Source organism: Mesocricetus auratus, unplaced genomic scaffold, assembly GCF_017639785.1.
Source record: "Mesocricetus auratus isolate SY011 unplaced genomic scaffold, BCM_Maur_2.0 Super-Scaffold_100040, whole genome shotgun sequence".
In the NCBI taxonomy this organism is placed as follows: Eukaryota; Metazoa; Chordata; class Mammalia; order Rodentia; family Cricetidae; genus Mesocricetus; species Mesocricetus auratus.
Genome location: NW_024429217.1, coordinates 603,480 through 631,357, shown reverse-complemented (window position 1 = coordinate 631,357; position 27,878 = coordinate 603,480). Strand labels below are relative to the sequence as shown.

Genomic DNA, 27,878 nt, shown 5'->3' with positions numbered 1-27,878 from the left:
GTTTGTTTTTAGTCGTTCTGACATGTGTAAAATTAAATATTGAAGCAATTTTAATTTTCATTTCCCTGATGATTGAGGATGCTGAACATTTCCTTAAGGTTTTCTCAGCCATTTGTTCTTATCTCTTTTCTGAATTCTCTAATTAGATCTATACCCCTGTGGTGGTTTGAAAGAAAATAGCCCCCAAAGGAAGTGGCACTATTAGGAGCTGTGGCTTTGTGAGAGTAGGTATGGCCTTATTGGAGGAAATGTGTCACTGTGAGAGTGAAATTTGAGGTCTCCTATATTCAAGATAATCCCAGTGAGACAGACCATTGTCTGTTGCCTGCAATTTGTATAACTCTCAGCTACTTCTCCAGGACCATGTCTCTCTGCATGCCACCAAGTCCCACCAAGATGATAATGGACTGAATCTCTGAACTGTAAGCGAGCCACCCCAATTAATTATTTTCCTTTATAACTTTATGTGGTCATGGTTTTTATTCACAGCAATAGAAATCCTACCTAGAACAACCCCACTGTCAATTGGGAAATAGGTTGTTTTCTTGATGTACAGTTTTTTTAGTTATTTATATATTTTATATATTAGCTCTTTATCAGATATGTAGCTGGTAAAAAAAATCCCACTCTGTAACTTGCTATTTTCTGCAAATGTCCAAATGATGGCTCCTTTGCCAAACATATGTTTCAGCTTCATGAGGTTACACAGCCTTCCTAAACATATTCTCCTGCATTTTTCAGCCACATGAGCTTATAGCTGTCATTTCACATTCAGACAATGACAAGGTGACAGAAAGCAAGTGCCAGATGGTCACTACTGCAGGCCTCAGGGGTTGCCTTGCTTTTCTGTATACACTCTGCCAGCATGTATGTTAAATGTCTTGATCTTTCACTTTTTTTTTATTCTGCAACCAAGGAAATCTCATGTGTGCAGTTTTGTGGTGGTATTTTTCCATTGTGATAGCCTCAGCTGGTGCTTCTTGGTCATAGTCACTGGTATTCGTTTCAGAACAAATACATCTGTAGCAAGAGCTGTTTTGTCTTGACACTTATTTTGAAATTGACAAGTGATAGAACAGCTATTATTTGAGGTTGGAGGAATCTATTTTCAGTATTTTAGTATGTTTATATAATATCTTCTAAGTAAGTAAGTCTGGCTTTGGGGTTAAAGGTGCGGGTTATGAATGATTCAGCTTGGTGATTGCATACAAAATATTTATTTAAAGAAGAAAGCGTCACTGCTGAGAAGTTGATGATTATAGAAAGGAAAACAAGGTGAGGACAGAAGCATACGATGCTGTGGGGCAGTTAGAACTTGGGAAAATTTGGTTGATTATACACACTCTAGTTGAGCATCCTTTGACTGCTGTTAAACTTAGGAACTACATTTCCCATAAACCATTTCGAGAGTAATTCTTATTTAGAAGCAATTAATTGGCTTCGCGAGGTTTCTAGGTTCCTCAATGCTGCAGGGCTCATCAAAGCTACCAAACTTCATTTCCCAAAATGCACCCCAGAAGGGTTCACGTTATAAGTGGCCAGTGAAGCTCCGCGAGATTTCGGAGGCGGAAGTGAAGTAGAAGCCATTACCTTAAAGAGGCGATTGGAATAAGACACATGTGCGAAAAAATGTTTAAGGCTTCCCCCCCTTGTATGTGTCCGAACCCTTCTGTTCGCCGAAGCGTTAGGGATCCACAATGTGAACTTCTAGTCCTTTCGCCTTAGCTGGGGAGACTTCCGCTTCCTGGATCCCATCCTCAGTCTGGTAAGCACGGCTTCCACACTTAACCCTTTAGCTCCGGGAAGGAGAGGCCGGCAGGTTTAAGAGAGGAGGAAGCCAGGGTCCTTAGGATGTGCACCTCTTGTTGCCCTTAGCAAGCGACCAAGGAAAACTGGGGTTCAAACACTTCACAGGTGACAAAGGACCCTCGATTTAAAATCCGTAGAGCAGGATATTCATAGGTGACTTGATGGCAGGAGTTGCTATAAACATGAGTTTTCTTTCTGAAACTGTGGTTGATATAAGCACGCTGTTTTTCTTTTTGTTACTGTTGAACTTGCATGATATCTTTACTGTTTTCAGTTAAGTCTTCAATTACTTTGTGCGTTTGTTAGCTGACAGTCCTCAAACAAAACACATTACTTGTAAAAATAGCTGTCATTCAGTGTGACCTACTGCCAATTTAACTCGAAAGTTAGTTCATTTAATATAGTATTCGCTGGTGTTCTGCCTTGAATTTTGCGCATGATATCTCGCCCTTTGGCCTTTGACAATAAACACGTAAAAAAAGGTCATAACTTTCATACTCAAACTTTAAAACTAAAAGACAGCAAGAGTTATAGTCTCTGCAGAGGCCAGATTTTTGTTGTGCAGTCTATCAGGTGACAACAATATCTCTAATAATAAGCATGATTATAGAGGTCAGTGATAATGATTACATAATAATGAATGTACTACTAGGTGCCAGTGAATTGTACACTAAAATTAAAATAAATGTTTTTTATTTTATGAAAAATTGAAAAAGTTAACCATTGAAGGGATTTACAAGGTAGACTGTGATGGTGATCATTAAACCTTAAAGGATTGTATGCTCTTGTTATAGTCCATATTTCACTCTCCACTATAATTAATTATATGGATTTTACTGTTCCCCGAATACATATTGCACTATTATTTATTTTTATTTTATTGGCTGCAAGTATGCCATTCTTATAGAGATTTCCAAGTATTTTGTATTCAACAAGTAGTCATTGTCATACCGTATACTTTAAAATGAGATTATAAAATCCAGATACTGGATTCCTGTTTCCAAAGTTTGTTGAATCTGTGTATAAATCTGTAGAATATGGCATTTTTTAATGTCATTGAATTTTATAGTTAATCTGCTACTATTGGTAACTGAGAACTTTTGACTTCCTGCGATCAATTATATTTTCTGCACAGTGTTGTACTTCCCTCAATTTGAAATAAAATATGTATTCCTACTAATTTAGTATAATATTTTGGATGTTATTCATAATAGTTTTATCACCTAAATAAAATAACTAAATATGTATGCTTCCTTTGAGTTATACACACTTGCTATACTCTGGTTTGGCTGGAGGCTTGAAATATCATTAATGAATTTGTCTAGCAAAATCATAGGTGGTTCTGTTTCCCTTCTGACTGTTAGTAAAATGAACTTCCCATGTGCTGGAATTTTTTTCTTTCTATGTTTATTTGGTCAAGGAACTTGTCTTTTTCTGGAAGTGTTCATTTAATTTTATCTATCTATATATTTATTTTATATTGGCCATTTTTTGCTTTTACCTCTTTTCTTTTTCTGATACATTGCTGTATTTTTTTTTTTACCAAGTATTTCTTTTTTTCTGTCCTTTCTTTTCCCTACTGTCTTGCTGGTGTTGATAAGTTTAAGTACCTTGTCTTGGCCAATATAATGATGGTATATTGAATGAATGGACAAATAACCTAGTGTTTGTTTCTTTGTTTTGTTGATTTGTTTTGTTGTTGTTGTTCAGAGAATAGTGGAATTAAGACAGATGTCTTCCCAATGGTACATTGAATTTGTATTAGTAACTTATTTAGAAGGGACAGTCCTCTGACTTTCATGTGTGTACCTCCCTCCCAACACACATGCACACTTTTTTGTCGTGAAAGTATGATCTTATTTATTCTGTAGCCTCCCAGTTTTCCTGCTCTGGAGGCCTGAGTGCTGTACTGCAGTTGAGGGGTTTTGCCACCTTTCCCAGCCCAGGAAAACTTTATTTAAAGGTGTACATGAGGGCTGGGCGTTGGTGGCGCACGCCTTTAATCCCAGCACATGGTACGCAGAGGCAGGCGGATCTCTGTGAGTTCAAGGTCAGCCTGGTCTACAGAGCAAGTGCCATGATAGGCTCCAAAGATATACAGAGAAACCCTGTCTCAAAAAAACAAAAGAGATAAAAAGCTGTACATGAGTTTCTAGAAGGACTATATTGCATCCATGTTTTGTTTTTGTTATGATAAAACTTTCTTTAGGATGTTATTATTTCCACACAATGTATAAACTATAAAATCAAAGTTTGTTCATAATCACTTATGTTTTAATATATTTTATGTATTTCTAATATTTATGTACTTAATGTTTTTTTATTTATTTAAACAGGATTCACAATGTAGTCCAGACTGGATTCTCAAATTTGTAATCTTCATATTTCAGCGTTCCTCTGTGCTGGGATTATAGAGGTATGGGTACCACTCCTGGTTTAGATACTTTTTTAAATAATAAAACATTAGAGATTTGCTTGACTTAGACAATCCATTTTATAATATGTATTTTCTATTCATAGGTTTCTTCTTTCTTACCTGTTTTTGTGTTGGAGGGACAGGGTCTTTGAAACCCAAGGTGGCCTTGAACTTCTCAGATAGCTGAGGATGATTTTGAACTCTGCTGATCCTTCTCCCTCCACCTATCAGTTGTTGAGATTATAGACCTGCTCTGGCTTCTTTATTACTTTCTTCATTAAATTTTTATGACACTATTTTGTTCCCCCTGACTTAGGCTGTCACACCATCCCCCAAAATGGAAAAATTACATTTTTTTGTTTTGAGACAGTGTCTCATGCAACCTTGGATGTCATAGAACTCACTGTAGTGTTCAGATTGGTCTCAAACTGAAACATAGCCACCTGTCTTTCCCTCCCTGGTGGTGCAATCAAAGGTGTGCATCACCATGTTCAGTATATATATATATAATTTCATTTCTACATATGATTATCATATGTTGTTTCCTTTGATATGTAGATTACTATAGCAGTTTCTTCTGAATTTCATTCCTTGACATTTTGTTGCAAATGTATCTCACTCTTCCATTTTTTAGCCCCTGGGACACGGCCTAGATCACAGCAGGTATATTGATATATTGATTTACTGAGAATGCAACTCATTTTGTATTGCCCTAGTCTAGGTCATAACACAGAGAAAAAAGTGGATCTGAATACTAGTGGAATTGAAGAAGCACTAATGTTGTAGTCTTCATTACTATGTATATGTTTGCATGCATGAATAGCACTGAAACAAGGGCAAACCTCAGTGAAAGTGCTGTTCTGTAGCTAGTAGTTGTAGTTAAATATGAATAACCTGACACTGTCTTGTAAAATCATTTATGGATATAAAGTTGAACACTGGAAGAGTTGCAGCCACAAAAAAGGAGTTTACAATGGACAGTTTGGAGTTACAATTTTGGATCATAAACTTGACAGATGAGGCATAGCTTCTGCCTTGTGAGAAGTAAGTCAGGGACTAGAGTAAGTTCTGCTAAGTTCCAGTGTCAGCTCAGGTAAGTCCTTCCTCAGGGCCAACATGTGAAACCCAAAGTGTCTATAGTGAAATGAATCACAGGTAGTTGAACTTAACATCTTATTTATCCTGTGCATTCCAGATGGGATAGTAACAACCTCTCCTACTTAGCCAGTTGTTTCTCCCTAGTACATAATGATGAGAAAAATGTATCTGAATGGTAGAATTGAAGACACAGTATCCAGTGGGATAATATTCACTGTGTTACAAAGACAGATACCATAGATAATAGTGAAAAGTAGGAAAGGGATATTCATTCATTCAATCCACAGTGGAAAGAGAAATTGTTGTATTGACTCCTGAATTCCATCTACTGGTGCTGACATGAGGTGTCAGCTTAAATAGAGGGGATAAATTATTCATAATTAACAGTTCCAGTGAATATTTAGTATTTTCTTTAAGGTTATCAGATAAATTGTCACAAGCCTCGTATGTGTGTGTGTGTGTTTGTATTCATATTCTATTTTATGTGCATTGGTGTTTTGCCTGTGTGACTGCAACTGGAATTATAGTCTTGAGCTGCCAAGTGAGTGCTGGGAATTGAGCCCAGGTCCTGTGGAAGAGCAGCCAGTACAGTTAACCTTTGAGCCATCTCTCCACCCTCATCAGAAAGAATCCTCTTTATTGAAGACTAGTTCCCTTTCTGAATGGTTTCATCCTATTCTTTCTCCCAGCATGAGATTTCTGGGCAACTTTTATTTTATGGATTGAATTATCTCAGTCTAGTAGCAAACGGAAGGGTATCAAGGAACCTTTAGAATATCTTCATTTCTATGGGGATGATCACAGCTACATTTGAAAGACCTTGTATCATCTCTCCCTCCATTCCTTCTTCCCTTTTATTGTATGTGTTGATTTATTTTGGGACTCAAACTCAGGGCCTCATGCTTACTAGGTAAACATTCTGCTATTAAATTGTGTTCCCAGGTCTAAGTTCTACTTTATTGATTATTCATATTCAGATTTGCCTATTTGTAGTAAAATATAGCCTGTTATAACTTAGTAAATTATATTAAGGAGACATAAGTATTTTGGGGGAAATGAATGTGGATTTAAAAAAACACAAGTTTTCATAGTAAATGGAGTAGATAGAAAGTACTATTTCAAAAGCCTTTAAATGTAATAAAAATCCTAGAGAGAAGAACCAACCAGACACAGTGTAGGGAAGAAGATTGGAAGGAAGAGATAGCAAGTGCCAGGGACCTAAAGGGTGTGCCTGTCTAGGGATTTGAGGCTCTATGAAGAAGTCAGTGTGAGCTAGCATGATCCAGTGACTGGGAAAATAGTCAAGGCGAGGTGGCAGAGGTATGGGACCTTGTTCTGAGGAAAGTTAGACACCATCAGAAGGTTTTCAGCAAAGAAACAAAGTTGGTGACAACTGCAGTGATGCTTGCCTGAAGATCAGAGTATAGCATTAAGCCACTAGTTAGTCACACACCTAGTTAAGAGCTAAGCCACTAGTTAGCCAAACACCTAATTCACTAGTTAACTACAGTGGACAGGCAGTGGTGGCCACACCTTTAATCCCAGCACTCGGGAGACAGAGGCAGATAGATCTCTGTGAGTTCAAGGCCATCCTGGACCTACATCAGAGTGAATCAGACTAAAAGAGAAACAGAGCTCATACACCTTTGATCCCACTACATAACATCCCATCACTAGAGTTTTAATCCCATCACTAGAGGTTTGGTGGAGAGAATTGAAGTCTGCAGTCACTCTGAGGTCAGGATCACCTCTCTGGTCTTAGCCTTGGTAGTGATAAGAGCTCTCTTGTGGCTTGGCTGCTTTGCTTTCCTGATCTTTAACTTGAACCCCATATCTGTCTCTGTGTGTTTATTATTCATGCAACAAGCAACAGGATTTAGGAGACCAAGTAGGGATCAGTCAGGCTGGTCTTCACCTTATGTTTACTTTTAAGACAGGGTCTAACATTGAAACTAAAGCTTGCTGTTTTGGCTAATCTGGCTGGCCAATAAGACTCCCAAGATCATACTGTCTCTTCATTTCCAGTGATATGGTCATGGATTTGCACTACCATGGCCAGCTTTTTTTATGTGGGTGGTGGGATCTGAAATCACATTCTTATGTGCCCATGGCAAGCACCTTACTATTGTGCCGTCTCCCCTGCCATTTCTTTTGCAGTGCTGAATATTAAACCCAGAGCCTTTACCCATACCAGGCAAGCTGAATTACATCATCCAGTGATATTCCTCCTCCTTATTTTCCTAGTAAGAGGCTAGCTATAAAATTCTGTTCTGCTTTTAACTATTACTTTGTATCCCTTGTCCAGTTTTAATGATTCCAAAACTGTAATTCATCAGCTTGGCAAGTCAGATATTTGTCCTCATGTATATGTAATATGTACACAGCTGAAGGGGCTGCAGTTTCAGAAGATAATTGCCCAATACCTAACAAAAGGTTTAAACATGTTCATAAAACTTGGTCAAGCATTTTACCATCTAGAAATTCATTCTAAAGGGGAAAGAAGTATATAGTTTTAGCTTCAAGGATTTATTGTAGGTATAGTTTTTCTATTTGTGAAAAATTAGAAACATTCTAAATATTTAAACATAGAACACAGAGTATTTAGCAGTATAGCATGTAAATCCCTGTATGTAAGGCTTATGAATGATTGGAAAAGCCAGCCCAGGAAGATTATAGGAGCCTGAGATAAGGACATTTGCTTAAAAATAGTATTTTTAAGAGATTATGGGTAGGGAAGAGAAGCTATGAAGTAGTAGAGGGAGGTAAATAGGATCAAAATACACTGTATGAAATTCTCAAAGAATTAATGAAATGTTAATAAAACTTAGAACCACCAAGAATGTTTTATTTTACAAGTACTTTAGTTGATTCTAAATTCTATTTTCAATAAAATATACAGGAATATATATTTTGCATGCAAAATATGTATAATGCCATTTGTCTTGGCTAGGGTTTTCATTGCTGTGAAGAGATACCGTGACCATGGCAACTCTTACAAAGGAAAAGTTTATTTGGGGTGGCTGGCTTACAGTTTCAGAGGTTGAATCCATTATCATCATGGTAGGGAACATGGTGGCGTGCAGGCAGATTTAGTGCTGGAGAAATAACTGAGATTCCTATATTTTACAGACAACAGGAAGTTAACTTACAGACTGAGTGGTATCCTGAGTATAGGAAACCACAAAGCTTGCCCCATAGTGACACACTTCCTCCAACAAGGCCATACCCACTACAGTAAAGCCACACCACCTAATAGTGTTGTTCCCTGTGAGATTATGGGGGCCAGTTACATTCCAACTACCACAAACTTTATGTAGTGTTTTTTTTTATTTTCATATTTTATACCCATTGTATTATGCCGAGAAAGGAAGTTTGGGTCATCGTGATGGATTTGTGCTGTTTGTTTTCTTTCAGACAAGGTTGAGATCCAGTCTGAGATCAGCATTCTGCAAGGTTGCCTATGGCTGCTGGAGGCAGGTGTTTCTGGGAGAAGCAAGGGAAGCAGGTTTGCAACTGGCCATGGAGGTTTTCTGTGCCAGGGTACCAGTTGGAATACTGGAAGATCTTCCCCAAAGGCCACAGGTGGTAAGACCCACAGTAGCTTCTGATAAGGAATGAGACTCTGCAGTCCTATGGAGACTGGTGGTTAGGAGCATCCTCATGGAATTCTTGTCCTTTGCTCTGTATCCTGTGGTCCTTTGCTGCATTTCTCCATACAAACCACAAAGACTTGCTGCCTAGTTTCTCATTGGCTTGGCAATTGTGCAAATCTTACAAACTTATGAGTATGTGGTAACAGGCTTTTACATTTCTCCTTCTAAACTCTCCCATACACCCCTCCCCACTGTCCTTTAAATTCATGGCCAATTTTTTCATTATTTATTATCTGCATACATATATGTATGTACATATTATTCCTAAATGTAGGCTGCTCAGTCCATATAATGTTACTAGTATGTATGTTTTCAAGACTGACCATTTGGCACTGGACAACCAGCTAGTTTACAATTCCTGGGGAGGGCCATTCTCCTGTTCCCAGCATTCCTCAGTTGCCTGTACTTCCTGATCTAGAGTTAAGGCTTGGTGGACTTTTTCCCATCTGTTTTGTTATGTGCTTGGTGTCATTCTGTTCAGGTTACGCTTGAGCAGTCATAATTGTGAGAATTTATGAGTATAGGGTCTTACATTCATAGTAAGCATAATCTCCCAGCATGCTCCCTGGTCTTGTAGCTCTTACAGTTTTTCTGCCCAACCTTCCTAAATGTTTCCTGAGCCTTACGTGCAGGGGTCTTCTAGGTCTGGGCTGTACAACTGGGTTTTTGTTGATTGTGGTTTCCTGTGGGAGTCTGTTGCAAAGAGTAGTTTCCTTGATTGTAGATGAGAAATACACTCATCTGTAGGTATAAGAACAAATGTTTAGAATGTAGTTAGGGGTTTTTCTTTTTTAGTGCAGTGGTGGCTACAGGTTCTCCTGTAAGATCCATGACTTCACTTGCACTGAAAAGTTAGTTATGTTTCCAATACCAGGCATGGTTTTCCTCTAGTGGAGCAAGACTTAATGTTCTTAGAAAGCTATTGGTTACTGCCAAGGTATGCGTACAAGTACTGCTCCTTTAGGGTTATCATCCCATGCTTGTCTTGGAGGACAGTAAAGGAGGAAGCTTACCACACCATAATCCTGTGCAATGAAACCCATCCTAAGGAAAGGCATTTTGGTTAGTTCCAGCTCAGGAGCCTCTGGACCCTGTCTCAAGTATTTAGTTCCTTCAGCAACGGGCTCTTACTTTGTACCTTTGCAGGGTAATTAAAGGCAATAACAGTACTCTCTATTGCCTTGGACAACAACCCTTGTCTGATATTGGGGTTTTGGTTAGTGTAAGTATGCCCAGCATGTAACTGTTTATGAAAACAAGCAGAACTTTCCAGACTGCCACAGACAGTGGATGACAGCACCCAGCTGCAAAAATTTGTTAGATTTTATAAGGGTGGAAGGTGATGGGGAGTGGGGGGGGGGTAAAATCTGGGACAGCCAGGTGCTTAGCATGGGAAATCTGTCAGACAGGTGGTACTGAGAGTTGTAGTCAGAAGCATCCAGCCAGCCTTTAGGACTTAGAAGAAATGATCTACGTTTCTGTTTCCTGGCCAAACCAGCTCAGGTTGGAATTGAAACATTGTCATTAGCACTGCCATTGGGGACTTGCTTTGTAACCTGTCAACAGTTGGGTTCTTGGAGAGAGCACATTCAGACCAGATGAGAAAAGTTCATTTGAAATGTCTGTGTGTATTTATATACAGATTATGTTTACTATTGTTTTTTAAGGTAAACAGTTCATAGTATGATTTCTTGTAGTTTTTTGAGGCATCATTATTTTTATTTTACCCTGCTCCATCCATCTTCTGTATTTAGCTCCCTCCCTGTTCCCTGAAGCCCCCTTCTCATTCTTCCTATCAAATCACTTTTATTCTGCTATTCCTCTTCTCCCTCTCCCTTCTTCTGTATTAACCTCATTCCCTGCCTAAAGAGCCCTCCCTTTGTTCTTTCCCTGATTAGATCATTTGTACACTGCCTTTCCCCAGCTGTTGCTCTGCAGCCTTCCTTTCTTGGCAATAGCCTGGTTTTACTTTTCCGGTTCCTAGAGTTACTATAGGGTATGTAGTCACATTTGAATATTTGGAGCTAGATTTGGGGTTAGAACATGCTGTTTGTCTTAATTCAATAGAATATTGTCTAGTTTCATGCATTTACTTGCAATGTTCATGATTTCATTTTTCTTTGATAAATAGTATACTATAGTAGATATGTACCAATTACACATTCATCAGTTGTAGGACATCTAGGTTATTTCCAGTTCCGAGCTATTGTGAGTAAAGCAACATTGAACATGGCAAAGCAGATGTCCGTGGGTTTAGATGTCAAGTCATTTGGGCATATGCCAAGAAGTGGAAAGGCTAATTATATGATGAATTTATTTTTAACTTTTTGAGACTTCTCATTAGTTTCCATAGTGACTTCACCAATTTGCAGTTCCACCAACAGTGGATGATGGGCCTTTTTTCCTCACACTACAACATTTGTTGTTGGTTGTATTGTTATCTTTGCCATTCTGACTGTGGTAAGGTGAAATCTCAAAGTTGTTTTGATTTTCATTTCCCTCTCTAATTACGAAGGACAGAGTCATTTTGAGATATTTCTTAGCGATTGATTTTTCTTCTGTTGAGAACTTTATTCAGTTCCCACTTTTCAAATGAGCTTTTTTTGTTTTTGTTTTTAGTTTGTTTACTTTTTGATTTCTTTGTATATTGTGGATATTAATCCTCTCTCAGATGTGTAGCTGGCAAAGATTCTGTCATTCTGTGGGCTTCCTCTTCATCTGGCTGATAGTTTCTTTAGCTGTGCAGAAGGTTTTTAGTTTCATAAAGTCCCAGTTGTCAATTGCTGGCCTTAATTCTTGGGCAAATGGGATCCTCTCTACAAAGTCCTTTTCTATACCTCTCCTATGGGATACTGCCTATATTTACTTCTAGCAGTTTAAGAGTTTCATATTTCATTCATAGGCCTTTCCATTTGGAGTTAGTTTTTGTGCAAAGTAAGCAGCATTTGCATGTGGATATCCAGTATTACAGCACAGGATTTTGAAGAAGCTTAGTTCAGCATATGCTTTTGGAGTACATGTCAAATATTGAGTGGCTGAAGTTATGTGCGCAGTTTACACATCTGGTTTTGTGCCATCACTATAGCTCTGTAATATATAAGATTTGGAATTACAATCCCTATTTTGTTCCATAATTGTTCATAATTGTTTGTCCTGACACAAGGACATTCAACGTGGGTCTGGTGGACACCTAGGAGAAAGATGGAGGACAGGGGATACAGGAATGGACGCCAAGACAGGATTCTGATCAAGGCGACAACTTTATTTCATCACAAAGGGATTTATATAGGAGAAGTGAGGAGGGGAAGGGGGGAAGGTGTGCTTGCTGCTGCAGGGGAAAGAGGTCAGTGGGAGAGGTGGTCTGCTGCATTGCCTGGCTACCTAATCTACAGGGCAAGAGGTCAGGGGTAGGAATTCCTATGTTGCTTGCTAACCTGACAGCAGGATCCGATCCTATCTATTACAATTTACTACTGCTCAGGCCTATCTTCTGAGGACCTTGTAGTTTTTCCAATTAAGCTAATCTTTAACTGACTGGTAAACCGCAGGAATTTGCTTTATGTCAGAAGGGGTGGCAGGATGGTCTTAGTGTCATGTCTTCTCTATGAGTACGTGATACAGCCTAGCTGACTGATGGCTGGAGGTCCCTGACAATTGTTTTGGCTATTCTTTTGTGGTTCCATATGAATTTTATGATATTTTTATTTCTTTGAAGAATATTGGAAGGTTTTTGATTGAGATTTTATTGACTCTTTAAATAACTTTTGATATAATGACCAGTTTCATAATTTTAACTCTACTAATCCATACTCATAGGGTGTCTTTCCATTTTCTAATGCCTTTCTCTATCTCTTTCTTTAGACGTTTAAAGTTTAGGTTTATTCCTAGATATTGTTAGCTTTGATGCTATTGTCAATGGGAGTGTGTCCATGATCTCCTTCTCTGTATGTTGTTGGTGTATAGAAAGGTATTAATTTGTTCAAGTTGATTCTGTATCCTGCCATAGAAATTTTCTGGTAGAATTTCGGGGATCTCTAATCTATAGTATCATATCATCCACAAATAGGAATAGTACGACTTTTTCCTTCACTATTTGTATCCCTTTAATTTCTTTTTCTTGCCTTATTCCTCAGGTATTCTGAGCATATATTGAAAAGGAGTGTGGATAGTAAATATCCCTATCTGGTTCCTTGCTTCAGTAGAATTGCTTCAAGCTTTTCTCAGTTTAAGATGATGGTGAGTATTGGTTCCTCATAAATAATTTTTATTGTGTGAGGTAATTCTCAAGGACTGTATTCTCTGAGGCCTTTATCATGGATGATTTTTTTCAAATGCTTGTTCTCTGTCTACTGAGATGATCATGTGATTTTTATCTTTATATCCATTTATGTGGTTTATTACATTTCTTTACTTATAAGCCAAAACGTAAATTTGAAAGAATAATGAAGGTTCATACAAGAGAGATTGGAGGGAGGGGGGAATGATGTAATTACTTATAACTTAAAAAAATTCAAATATTCAATTAAAATTGTACATGTCATTAGGTAGCATGGTATATATCATAAAGGGAATTAATGTTTAAGTTGAATACTTAAATATTTCAAGAATTTATAGTAACTGTGAAAATGTCAAAACATTTTCTTCTGGACTTTGAAATGTGCAATTTTTTTATTGGTACCTCTAGTTATCTTCCTCTGCAATAGCTTTTTAACACTTGAAGTATTGAGATAAAATAAGTGACTGGAGGTCTAGCTCAGCAGATAAGAGCGCTTGGTTAAGACTCTTGTTTGGTTCCCAACACCCTTGTGGCACTCGGAACAGTTCCTCCAGTTACAGGATTTGGTTTCTATAGGCACCAGGAACACAGGACGCATGCATACATACATGAGGGGAAAACACTCATACACATAAAAATCAATGAGTCTTTTTTTTTAATTGATATGAAATAAAACAAACCTTAGCCCTTATTGTTCAATTTAGTGGCAGTCCATACATTGACAATGGACTCCATTCCCCCATGTATCTTTTCAACTTTTTTATAGTTTTAATCTGAAACTGGGAATCTCTTAAAGAATCCCTCATTTCTTTTCTCCAGAGCCCCTTGCAAAAACATTCTGCCTTTTAACTTCATGAATTAATCTGACTTTGTGAACCTCATGTAAGTGATATCATACATCTGCCCTTCGTTGTCTCGCTAATGTCTGTTAGCACAGTTGTTTATTTACGTGTGTCATAGCATGGGTCAGACCTTCATTTCTTTTAAGGCTGGTTAATATTTCACACATTTCCTTATCCACACCTGTTGAATACTCTTGTAAGCTGTTTATTTCTTCCTCTGTTTTCCTCTGTATCCCTGCCCTCCCTCTACCTATTTCCCTATCTTATTTGCTTTTTCTCTCCCCTGCCTCTACCTCCTCATTATTTCCGACTGCACACACAGTAACCTAAACTGCTGAAGGTAGTCTTTATGATTGTATACTTGGTGTTTAACTAATCCTTAAATAGTTTTTGTTGTTTTAACTCAAAGCCATTTATGTGTCTGTAATGAAAATAATGGTCAATTTACGTTTTCAAGTAAGAGTCTTCTGAACAGTTATCATAAAGGTTCTTTGGTATTGAATTGCTTTGTGCCCTGATTAATAATCTGTTGCTGAGCAGAGGCAAGTGGATCTTTCTGAGTTTGAAGCCAGTTTGGTCTCTAGAGCAAGTTCTAGGATAGCCAGGGCTGTTACACAAAAGAAACTTGTCTAGAAAAAGTAGAAGGAAGGAAGGAAAGAAGGAAGGAGGAAGGAAGGAAGGAAGGAAGGAAGGAAGGAAGGAAGAAAGGAAGGAAGTTTGCTACACATACCAAATTTCTTTCTAGCTCTCCTCTGATCCTTTGACTTTCCTCTGTATACTTATTAATCTAATCATCTTTTATATTTTAGAAGACCATTATTGTGAATCTTCTAAGTTTCCCTACATTTTAACATTGTTATGAATTTTTTACAGTATTTACTGTTTTTTCACCCCTCCTTTTTTGTATTCCATTTTCTGTTGGTCATCTACTTCTGGCCCGTAGACTTAAGAGTGATTTGTTTCTCCAGTGAGACTCCATTGGAGAAAACTTAATTTTTCTTATTCAAGCAGTTGTCATTTGGAGATATCTTCTGATTTAGGGATATAACTTTTGTCCACTTTGCCTCATAGTGCTGAGATCCCATCAAGCTCATACCCGTATAGGCCCCATGACTGCTACTACAGTCTCTGTGAGTTCTTATGTGCCTTAGCCCCACTGTGTTTAGAAGGCCTTGTTTCCTTGGTGTCCTCCATCCACTCTGGCTCTTATGGTCTTTTCACCTCCTCTCCCACAAGGTTCTGTCAGTATTGATAGGAGGGATTTGATGGAGATACCCCATTTAGGGTTGAGTGTTACAAAGTCTCTCGCTTTCTGCACATTGTTTGGCTGTGGGCATGTGTATTTCTTCTTGTCTACAATAGGAAGAAGCTCTCATGATGGCTGAGCAGACAGTGATCTATGAGTACAACAGAGTGTCCTTAGAAGACATTTGATTGTTACATTACTTTAGAAGAAGAATGTTCCACTACGTCCCTCGCCTGTCTAGGCTTTTGTTCCAATATTTTATTGATCGGTTACTCCCTCAAGTTTTGTGCCACTATTGCGCTACCATAACTTGCACACAGGACACCATCTAAAATCAAAGGATTTGTAGCCAGGTTGGTATTTAGGTGCCTTGTTTGGCAGCATGCAGAGTATTTCCAGTACCGCGAACGCTTGTAAGTAGAGGTTAAGGCTCTGGTTGAGCACCTTTTCAACTTCCCCTCTTGTCTTTAGCAATAGAGCTTTACCATTAATTTGTAGAGCGCAATCAATAACCTTGGAACAGCTTGAGTTGTTTAAGTATTATTGTGGGGCCTCTTTGGCCAAAAATTCAATTATACGCAACCCATTCCCAGAGCTAGAGGCTTCATTTGGTGATGAGAGATGTCCAGTTGAAGTTCCATCTCTCCCATTATTTGGTGATTCCTTTTAGATCACATTCATATGTTTATATATTTTAGAAAACTTCTGCCGTATTGGGTTACCATGCAACCCTTCAAATGGCCTATAAACTGTCCCTCCTCATATTTCCTCCTTCGCCCTTCTTCCCTCTCCTTCTCCATCTGATCCTCCTGTTCTAGTCCTACCTGCAATCTATTCATGACTATCTATTCTATTTTTCCTATCTGGGGAGACCCATTCCTCCCTTGCATCCCTTGCTTCATACTTAAGCTCTGTGCTTATGTGCATTGTTGATTGTAACCTACTTATTGAAGATTTAACAGCTAATATCTACATATAAGCAAATACATGCCATATTTGTCTTTTTGGGTTTGGTTACCTCACTTGGAATGACTTGTTCTAACTCCACTTATCTGCAAATTTCATTATTTTTTTAACCAACCAAGCGGTATTCCATAATGTAAATGTACTATGCTTTCCTTGTTCATACTTCTGTTGAGGGACATTTATGCCATTTTAATTTCTGACTATTATGAATAGAGCAGAAATGAACATGGTTAAAGACATCTCTATAATAGGGTGAAGCGTCCTTTGAGTATATGCTCAAGAGTGGTATAAATGGATCTTGAGGTATATGTATTCCCAGCTTCCTGAGGAACTGCATTGATTTCAATTATAACTGTACAAGCTTGCATTCCCACCAGCAATAGATGACATTTCTGTAGGGAAAAGGGACCAGTCAAAGAAACACACCCTGAGCAGAGCCAAAGAAACACACTTTGGCCTTGCAACCAGAACCAAAGAAATGTACCCTGACCTTAAAACCAGTGCCAAAGGAACACACTTTGGCCCTGGAATCAGAGTCAGTGAAAGAAATGTACCTTGGCCCTAAAAATGGAGCCAAAATGCTAAAAAGGACCAGAGAAAGAAACACACTTTGGCCCTGAAACCAGAGCTAAATCTGACCCTAATCCTGTGTAAAAAAGTAACCAATCCTGGAGCAGAGCTCTAGCCAGTCTGAGCTCAGCACTGAAATCGGACCAATCCTACCTTGGAAAAACTTGCCCATCCCCAAGAATTCCTATATAAACCCTGTGTCTGTTCACGCTACCAGGCTGTCCTCTGCCGCTCTGGTAGAGGGCAGCCACTCCTGGATTCTTCCCTTCCAATAAACCCCTTTGGATTAGCTTTGGGTGAAGATCTTCTTTTGCTGCGGGGACAGAGCAGAGGCGACCCTGGGCAGAGCAGAGCGAGCAGGGCTGTAACACTTGCCCAGGAAACCTGCTACCCGCTCCCTGCTCCCTGCTCTCCGTTCTCCTGGAGCAGAGCTGAACTGTAGCAATTTCGCCGGGAGAAACCTCCTGCCAAGCAAAACTGCTACACTGGGCGAACGTCCCCAGCTGGAAGACCCTGTCCTGCCGGAGCGGAGCTGATACCCTGGAGAAGCCTTTCTCTGAGGCAAGGCTGTAAGCTGCTAAGCTTCCTGCAACCTGAGGTGGTCTGTGGCTCCTGAGCTCCAGGATACCTTTCCACCTGAGCTGTGTAACACTCAGTATTCTGTGGCTCCCGAGTGCCAGAATACCTGACCCACTTCTGTTCCATCCCAAAACGCTTACAAGTTCCCCTTTCTCCACATCCTCACCAGCATGAACAGTCATTTGTTTTAGTGATCTTGACCATTCTAGCTAGTGTGTGATGAAATCTCAAAGTTGTATGTATTTGCATTTCCCTAATGATTAATAATGTTGAACATTCTTTAAGGGCTCCTCAGCCATTTGTGTGTCCTCTTTTGGGAATACATATTTTTAAGTTTGTTTTCTTAATGTGCAAGTTTTTTTTTCTTTTAGATATTAGCTCTCTGTCAGAAGTGTAGTTGGTAAAAATCGTTTCCCAATCTGTAGACTGCTACTTTCTCCAAATGATGGTATCCTTTCCCATACAGAAGCTTTTCAGTTCCATGAGGTCCCATAAGAGTAATTATTACCTCTGCTATTGTTCTGTTCAGAAAGTCTTCTTCTGTGCCAGTGCATACAAATCTATTCCCCACGTTGTCTTCTATCAGATTCAATATATCTGGCCTTATGTTGAGGTCTTTGATCCATATGTGGTTAAGTTTTCTGCAAGACGGAAAGTGTGGATCTATTCTTCTACATACAGTCATCCCATTTGACCAGCACCATTTTGAAGATGCTATCTTTTTTTTTTTCCTGAAGTATATTTCTGCCTTTTTTTTTTAATCAAAAACAGGTGTCCATTGGTGTGTGAACTTGTCTGGGTGTTATATGTGTTTCCATTTATCAATATGTCTTTTTATTGGCAAGCCATGCAGTTTTGATTATGGTAGTTCTGCAGTACAATTTGAGAATTGAGGATGGTGATACCTCCAGCAAGTCTTTTATTATTCAGGATACTTTATATTCGGAATCAAATATATACATACATATATGATACATATAAATGACATACATATGTGTGTATGTATGTATGTGTGTATGATTATATATATATAATATATATATTATTGTAAAAGGTATTGTTTCCCTGATTTCACAGTCCATTTGTATTTGTGAATACATAGACTTGTGATTATTGCATAATAATTTTGTATACTACAATGTTATTGAGAGTGTTTATCAGTTGTAGGAATTTCTTGGCAGAATTTTTAGGGTCATATATATATATATATATATATATATATATATATAAATCATATCATCTGTGGGTAAAAGTCCTTTAACTCTTTCTTTTCCTGTTACATTCCCTTGGTATCCTTCAGCAGTCTTATTGTTCTGGCTAAGACTTCAAGTACTGTATTGAATAGGTATGGAGAGAGTGGGCAGTCTTGTCTTGTTCCTATTATTAGTGGAAATACTTTGAATTTCTCTTTATTTAGCATGTTGCCAACCCATTATCAAACAGCTTGTGGGTCAAGAGGAAATGACAAGAAACAAATTTCAGAGTTCTCCCTAAATAAGAGAGACAGCCTTTGAAGCCCCAGTTGTCAGCTTCACGTACTCCTACATTCAACTAAGGTTGCCTGTGCCCCCAAAGGATGGCTACCCTTGGGCTGTCTCCCACATTTGGTAAGTTATTTTGTTCTTGCCCTCAGTAAATGAGAAATGCCTGCCATGCCTAAGTTAGAGAAGATACGTATGTGTAAGCTGTTGAGCCAGGATGGGTGAGCTGAATGAGATGGTAGTTCATATAGGCATGTGTAGGTTTGAAACAAAGAAGAGCATGTATATAGTTGACATATATAGTGCAGAAAGTAAAGGTGAAATTTAACCTTATGTGATCTATTGTTTTGAGTCTTGGGACTTCAGTTTCCTCACTCAGAAATGGGACTGCATAGAGGGTGAATACCCCTAATCTGAAAATCCCTAATCTGAAACTTTGTGATGGTAGCTATGATGCCACTTGTGGAAAATTCTATACCTTACCTCAAGTGACAGGTTGCAGTCAAAATAGCTGTGTTGCAAAAGTGCCTCAAATGATCTCCAGCTTTGTATATAATTGGGAAGCGTAAATAAATATTATGTTTAAACATGAGTCTCATCCCTAAAATAAGTCATTATATTAATGCAAAGGTGCTAAACTTAAAACCTGAAGTCAAACATGGACCTAAGCAAGTGGTGTGTGCAGGATACATTGTTGCCTGTGGTTGCATATCCCCAACACCCTCTTCTCTGTCCTTGTTTGTGAATAAGTAGAGGGGTGTGGGGGTGGGGGAGGTTATGTGTGTGAGTGTTTTGAGAATGCTTACTGAGAGGGCAGTTGAATCTCAAGGATTTCATTTTCTCCATTTAGCTGTATCATCTCATGGCTCTGCAGGTAGCCAGGAATCAGAATTTCTTCTTCCTACAAAATGCCATTCCTGTCAGCAGAATTTGGGTTTGTTTGCTTGCCATACTCCAGAGCCGAATGTACCAACTCATGTTTCTTCTCAGGTACATAAGATCTCAAAGTCCAAGTTGGGACAGGTACTTTTTAGGACACCCTCACCACCACCATTACATGTGGGAATTCTTTTATATACTCATCTAGGTCAACAAGGGAAGTTGGATGGCTGTAATCATCATTGAAGAAGTTAGAGGAAGTGATCTTTGTAGCAAGTGCTCCTCTTATGTTTTCTTAGTGCTCAGAATCAACTGTAAAGCAGAAAAGAATTAAAGCTGCAAGCTCTCAGCCACCCTAGAAGTGGAAATCAATTTTCTTCTTGTCATTTGTATTTGAAGTAGTGAGACAAGTTAAGAGCTCCTTAAAGGGACTAGACACTGTCTGGGAATTTTCTTCCAACACATATACCAAAACCTTCAGCAGACCGTATCTTAAAGTCACACATCAGATTTTTCATGCCCATGTTCTGCCTCTGTTGCCTTGCTGTCAGCTGGTTTTTCACTGACCTCAAATGTATATGGTGTTCCAGGAGTCTGTGACGTTCCAAGATATTGCTGTGGATTTTACTGAGAAAGAGTGGCCGCTGCTGGATTCTTCCCAGAGAAAACTATACAAAGATGTAATGCTGGAAAATTATAGCAACCTAACTTCACTGGGTAAGGCTATCGTCATTCCTTCAACTGTTTAGGGATAAGATATTTTATCTAGTATTTGGTTGGGTTTGGAACAAAGCTAAGAGCAAACAAAACAGGTACTCACCCTCATAGGTTCTCTGGTAGTATGACCTGTCCATTACATTGAGCTTGAAAGTTTTCAAGTATGTTACTGAGCTTAACCCTAAATTTTTAATGTAAGAGGTCCCCATTCTTATTGATGGAGAAGGATCAGTGAGTAAGAGGACTTACTGTATAGTATTATGATGTGATTTCAAATTCTTAGCAACTACATGCAAAGCTGCATGTCATTTCAGATAACATCTGTAAATTCCAGAGATACGGAAGGTAGACACAAAATAATTGCTGGAAATTATTAGACAACAGCCTAACTTCAAGTTCAGTGAGAAACCATTTTTTAAAAATGTCCATTCTTGTCCAGGGGTGTAGCTCAGTGGTTTCCATTCCTAGCACTTAAACAGACAAACGAAATATTCACATGTGAAAATGTATGAGTATGTTTGGGTTTGGTTTTTATGGAAGATTTTTACTGTGTTCCTTAGAAATATGACACCATTTGGCTGTTCCTATGTCAGCTTTGTCCACCTTCAGAAAATTCTGAAGACCAAATTGTTGACCCCAATCTAATGGACGGGTTTTCCTCTGCATGATCATCCTTCAGCATGTGTTTTTCCCTATGAGTAGGGTATCAGGTTGGCAAGCCCAGCCTCATCTCACACCTGGAGCAAGAAGAGGAGGTGAGGATGGAGGAGAGAGGCATTCAGCTGGGTTCTTCTCCTGGTGAGTGAGCAGCAGACACAGGAATGTGATTTTGGCTGTCAGCTCTGTTCAGTGATTAGAGTGGAGAGAATACCGTGTTGCTTTCCTGTTCAGTTCAGGAACATGGTGCCATCATCCTGGTACCAGCTGCCTCATAACTTGACAGATTGCATTTATATAGCAGGCACAAAGTAACTTCAGAGACAGAGTTTATTTGGTCACAGTTTCAACGTGCAGTACCTCATGTGGCAGGAATGATCTGGCAACAGGAAGGGGGAGTGACTAATCACTTCCAGAAGGGAGGGGAGAGAGAGACAGGGACAGAGAGACAGAGAGAGAGATACAGAGAGACAGAGAGAGACAGAAAGACAGGGAGATGCTCAGCTTATTTTGTCCTTTTTATTCAGTCTGTATCTCCACCCAGCCTTGGGATGCTGTAGCCCACATTTAGAGTGGGTCTTCCCCCTCTTCAATTAAAGCTTTCTTAGAATCACATACATACATATACCCAGGGTATGTTTCAATGGTCACACTAAGTCTAGGTAAGTTAATAATGATTATCCAAGACAGCATGGTAGCATAATCATTTTTAAAACTAATATCATATGGTAAAATAGGAACCAAGGCAAGTAGGAGAGATCAGTGTTGTTATATAACTGTCCACTATTTGTCTCTTTTCTCCAAACATGGTGTCACTCTAGCCCAAGTTGGCCTTGAACTCATGATTTTCCTGCCCCAGCCTCTTGAATGCTGAGGTCACATGCATGGGTTACCGTATCTGCCTTTAGAAAACAGCATTCTCTTACAGGATGTAGTTGACTTTGTAAGATCAACACTGATTCCACTTAAGAACAGTATAATCCATGACCTAATTACCTCACAAGAGGCCCTGTCCTTTGACGGTTCTGCCACTTCAGTGTCACTATACCGAGGCCAACTCTGTAAGACATGGACCCTTGAGCAAAAGCATTCAAAACATTAATGAACAAGTACATTCAATAATGTTAACTAGGATGTTAGGAAGTGTTCTTTGTCTTAACCCTGTCTGTTCTTTCATGAACCTTTTGATCTGTAGTTTGATGTTTACTATAATTTTATTTATTTTTATGTTCTTCCTTTTTACCTTGCCTTTGCATGTATATCATTAGAATTCATAAAGAAGTCTACTTTTCATTCTCATCATTTCACTTTCTTTTTGAATGAGTCAAATTTTCTGGTTTTTTCTTTCAGATTCGGGAACTCCATCTAAAGTGAAGTGGTCCATTGTTATGGAAGATATTTTGGGGAAGGAAGCATCTACTGGAGTGACAGTGGTGAGATTTCCTTAGGCTGTATCTTTGTCTTTCTGAAGAAGACCAAGGTAGTCACTAGTCAGCTGACAGAAGAGCCAGTCAAGTGACCTACTCGAGAGAAAACCTGAGCTCCAGTGAGCTGGTTCCAGTGAGCTCCCTGTGACTACCAAGCTCTAAGAGTACTTAGTTTCTTTGTATAAAATGTCACTTTGCGTTGACTGCATAGCACTGTGCATATCTTGGTATATGCTCTGCATTATTTTTAGATTGCCTATGATACCTAATTCAGTGTGGTATGTAAAATGTTTAAATAACTTTATTATTGTATTGTTTAAGATAATGATGACAACAGTTTGTACGTGTTCAGTATTAATATAGTTATATTTTTGTCTTTAAATAGTTTGGGAATGGGGTTGGCAAAATCTTGATCCAGAAGCCATTACGACTGAAATAAGATGCTTTGTATTGTCCATTTTAGATAGGATCCCACATCTAGCCCAAGACTTTCCTCTAGAGTTTTGATGAGTAAATATTTCTATAATGTGTGATGGAGCTTAATTTGGTTTTAAACAGTGAACAAAGTTTCCATGCAGAAAAGCATTATAGTGTAGTGCACATGAAGCTTATTGACACAGTAACCACATTTTCTGCACTTGTTTATTTATTTATTTGTTTGGTTGGTTGGTTGGTTGTCTATCTATCTACTCATTTATTTATTTATTTTTAGCTAAGACAAGATCTTGTTTTATAACCCAGGCTAGCCTGGTACTCAAAATTCTTCTGCTTTCACCATCTGAATTGGGATTATGAGTGAGTGCCTCCTTTTCCCTTTGATAAACTCAAACGCAACAGGAACGATGACGTCTTTGATCATCCTCTTTGTTTGGGCACCACTGCAGTGATGAAACACCATGGGCAAAGCAGTTTGTGGAGGAAAAGGTTTATTTGGGTTATACTTCCACATTCACCACTGAGGAAGTCAGACAGGAACTCAACCAGGACAGGAACCTGGGGACAGGAACTAATGGCAGAGGCCGTGGATGCATGCTACTTACTGGCCTGTTCACCAAGGCTTGCTCAGCCTGCTTTCTTATAGAACCCAGGACCACCAATCTAGGGTTTCGGCCGGCCACTTAAAATGGGCTGGACTCTCCCCCATTAATCGCTAATCAGGAAAATTCCCTACTGGCTTGTCTACAACCCCATCTTATGGAAGCATTTTCTTAATTGAGGTTCCCTCCTCTCAGATAGCATAGCTTGTGTCAAGTTGACATAAAACTATTTGACACAGTCATAGCAATATGCTTCTATTGTTGCTAATTTAATCAGAGGTAATATTTAAAGAGGCTGGGCCTGTAATCTAATGCTAAATCCCATGCTATGTATTTATCAGGCCTTCAGTTCAACCATCAACACCAAAAACATAAAATTAAATACTGGGTGTCTAAATACCAAAGTCATCTCTCATGTCTTAACCAGCAGGACAAATCTCATCTTTTGGAAAAGTCTTCTCAATTCACCCATCTGTTTGAAGTCTTCAGTATCAGCTCTCACCTTACTCAGTCAGTAGGAAGACCCGCAAACAAGAGGCCCTATCACCGCCACAGCTGTGGAGTTGCCTTCAAGAACAGGACTCACCTGACTCCGCACATGAGCATGTATGACGGGAGAAAAATGCATGAATGTCACCAGTGCCAGAAAGCCTTCACTACCAGTGCTTCTCTCACAAGGCATCATAGGATTCACACTGGGGAGAAGCCTTATGCGTGCAGCAACTGTGGCAAAGCCTTCAACGACCCCTCAGCTCTAAGGAGCCATGCAAGAACTCACCTGAAAGAGAAACCCTTTGACTGTAGTCAGTGTGGTAACGCCTTCCGGACCCTCTCTGCTCTGAAGATCCACATGCGAGTTCACACTGGGGAAAGACCCTACAAATGTGAGGAGTGTGGCAAAGCCTATGGCAGGAGCTGCCACCTCATAGCCCATAAGCGGACACACACTGGAGAGAGGCCCTATGAGTGTCAGGACTGTGGGAAAGCCTTCCAGCACCCCTCTCACCTGAAGGAGCACATCCGGAACCATACTGGGGAAAAGCCTTACGAGTGTACACAGTGTGGCAGAGCTTTCCGGTGGAAGTCCAACTTCAATTTGCATAAGAAGAACCACATGGTGCAGAAAACCTATGAGTGCAAAGAATGTGGGAAGTCCTTCAGTGACCTCCTATCAAAGAGGAAACACATGAGGATTCACGTGGTAAAGAAACCAGTTGAGTGTTGCCAGTGTGGGAAAACCTTCCGAAACCAGTCTATCCTGAAGACACACATGAACTCTCACACTGGGGAGAAACCTTATGGCTGTGATCTCTGTGAGAAAGCCTTCAGTGCAAGTTCCAACCTCACTGCACACAGAAAGATACACACTCAAGAAAGATGCTATGAATGCACTTCCTGTGGGAAGGTCTTTGGCGATTACCTGTCACGAAGGAGACACATGAGCATCCACCTTGTCAAGAAGCGCGTGGAGTGTCGGCAGTGCGGAAAAGCCTTTAGGAACCAATCCACCCTGAAGACACACATGAGAAGCCACACAGGCGAGAAGCCATATGAGTGTGACCATTGTGGAAAAGCCTTCAGCATCGGTTCCAACCTTAATGTACACCGGAGGATTCATACTGGGGAAAAGCCCTATGAATGCCTTGCTTGTGGAAAAGCCTTCAGTGACCATTCGTCCCTTAGGAGTCATGTGAAAACCCACCGGGGAGAAAAACCTTTTGTACCATCCATGTGGAAAAGGCTTCAGTGAGTACTCGGTTGCAAAGGAAACTTGGCAGGTTTAAGAAGTCACAAATCTTTCATTAATTCTCCACACACAGAACACAAAAGATCACATGGAACTTTGGAAAAATGCAGTTTGGGTAAAGATTTAGAAGACTTGAGTTGGTATTTAACCCATGGGGGTCTCTAAGAAAACAGGGGATGAGAAAAATTTTGTATTGAGTATCAAGAAACGTTGAACATACTTCATGTTCTTAAACATGCAAGAACTTAGGGAGAGACTCTTCAGCTTGGGCAGTTAGTAATAAAATCAACAAGAATTTGTGGGCACTCCCAGAGTAAATCTTTATCAATACGGTGATTAGGGAAATCTTTCCTCACGGGAGAAATAAGAGTAAAAAGAAAACTCTGAGAAGTGAGGAACAGGGAAAAGTCAATAAGAAGAGGTGAGCAAAGCGGTCAGCTATTTAGTTGTTGGCTCACAAGCAAGGTGCTTGTTCTTTTAAAAGAGGAAACCCGTCTGACAGATGCTTCCGACATACAACTGTAAAAATCTTTTTCAGGCAGCGTTGGTTCTCAACCTGGGGCAGTTTTGCTCTCCAGGGCATTTGTCAGTGTCTGAACAGATTTTTGGTTTTGAGAATGGGGAGAGGGGTGCTACAGGTATATAGAAAGATGACACTAGAAATGTTACCAAATAACCTACAATACACAGAAATCATCCATGTCAAAGAATTATTTGTACTAATACAATCATGCTGACTTTGAGAATAATACTATCCATTCCTCGATTATTATCATCTCTATGCGCACTCACATTAGGAGAAAGTTTTTGCAGCTTTGTAACAGAAAAAAAAATGCAATTCCATTTTTTTCTGAAAATGTGTGAGAATATCCACAGCTGATGAGCATCAGTGAAAATGCTTATAACCACAGTCTCCCTGTGTATGAATGTCGGGTTCTATGTGCAAGTCTTTCTTAATAACAGCAGACACAAGCTCTTTAGTTTTCTTGATCTCTTTATTCTTTAGGGTTATGGTCCTCTGAATAACTGTTAGGGCCCATTACAAATGATCTGTATATAGTATTTTTTACAATACCTTTGCTCCTATCTTAATTTCCCTTTGGGAAACTTCACCTGACCAATGATGTATTTAGAATTGTGTGATGCTATGCACTGGGTAATGTGGGTATTTTTGATACCTATGTCAAATGCATTGTGGTCAAAGCATGAAGCTTTGTAGTGTAGATCCTTTGGTTGCTTGTGGCTTTCTGTCCAAAAGAATAACAAAGACTTCTAGTTGCTTCCCCAGTACCCATTTTGAACTCCTATAGCAGAAGAATCATGGTTTTATTTGATTAGTAAATGTTGCTACTTTAAGAAATCTTTTGCATTTTTTCATGCAACTAGTATTCTCTACATCCTATGACCCTGGACATTGATTATTAAACAGGGGTCTTTGAGTGATTTTTCTGACAAAAAACTTTTGAAAAAAAATTTTTTAATTCGTTGTGTGACCCTGAATATGAAGACCACAGTCTAAAGAAGACACTAGAGAAGTCACAGTAACCCCATCTGTACTGTGACTACTGAAAGAGTTTACATTGGTGCTTGATTGATTATATCTATACTTTGTATTACCTGAGAAAACAATAAAGTTGATTATAAGTTTACAATGGGATTGGATATTTGTTTATTGGTTGGAAGTGAGTTTCCTACCCTGTTGGATGCTGTCCAGAAACCATACCTCTTTCTCTGGAAAGGTGATCACTGCTACCTTTAATTAAAGTTTTAGTGGCTGTTTTTGGAATTGTTAGATAAAGATTTTTAAGTAAGTTGAGTCAAATATTCATGTGGTATTTCAAGGTATTGTCATGCTATTCTTTTGATAGTTGTGTGTAGATGAACTTCAGGTTACAGTAAAAAATTAAGTCATTCCATCATTAGACCCAGATTCTCTCAACAGTGAGGTGAAGTCCTAGTATTTCCATTATAAATTTATAAACATGAAAATCCTAACAAGACCTCGTAGGTATCAGTTTTCATAAAACCTCAAGGAAGTAAATTCTATCAGTGTTTCCATTTCACATGTATGGCATCTGAGATGAGAGTTTATAGTTTGACTAAAACGTGCTCGTTGACAAGGACTTCTTTGGATTTAAACCCCAATGCCTCTTTTATGATAGCATTATTCTTTAATACCTAAGACTGAAAGCAGTGACTCAAATTTCTTACTGTGGTGAGGCTTTCCTTCTAGTTGGTGTCAGAGCATCTGATGCATTTGTTGTTGTGCATCAGGTAATAGCAGCTAAAAGGAAAATTAAGTATGGTGCTGAGAGAAAATATGGAGCTTAAGTAGCACTTGAGATTAGACAATCTTTTTTATATATTTTATTTAAATAAAATTTTCTTCATTTATTTTACATACCCTCCACAGTTTCCCCTCCCTCCTCTCCTCCTTGTCTCCTACTCCTCCTCAGTCTCCATTCAGAAAGGGGCTGA

The 27,878-nt window shown here is 39.1% G+C and overlaps 1 protein-coding gene across 6 annotated transcripts; it reads left to right on the top strand.

Annotated features, from left to right (window-relative positions):
* The first annotated feature begins 1,577 nt into the window (after nt 1-1,577).
* Znf317 (zinc finger protein 317) lies at nt 1,578-27,049 on the top strand. 6 transcript variants are annotated; one of them, XM_040734740.1, is made up of 11 exons: nt 1,578-1,765; nt 4,146-4,225; nt 8,738-8,908; nt 13,110-13,212; nt 14,072-14,134; nt 18,873-19,062; nt 19,787-19,926; nt 20,406-20,532; nt 21,235-21,330; nt 22,540-22,622; nt 24,081-27,049. In XM_040734740.1, exons 6-11 carry the CDS (start codon nt 19,032-19,034, stop codon nt 25,401-25,403), a joined length of 1,800 nt encoding a protein of 599 aa, XP_040590674.1. In that variant the 5' UTR covers nt 1,578-1,765; nt 4,146-4,225; nt 8,738-8,908; nt 13,110-13,212; nt 14,072-14,134; nt 18,873-19,031; the 3' UTR covers nt 25,404-27,049. The 6 variants fall into 6 exon arrangements, with proteins under 6 accessions (XP_040590674.1, XP_040590676.1, XP_040590675.1 ...); XM_040734742.1 differs by lacking the exon at nt 14,072-14,134 and having other exon boundaries at nt 19,811-19,926; XM_040734741.1 differs by lacking the exon at nt 14,072-14,134 and having other exon boundaries at nt 24,084-27,049.
* Nucleotides 27,050-27,878: the final 829 nt, after the last annotated feature.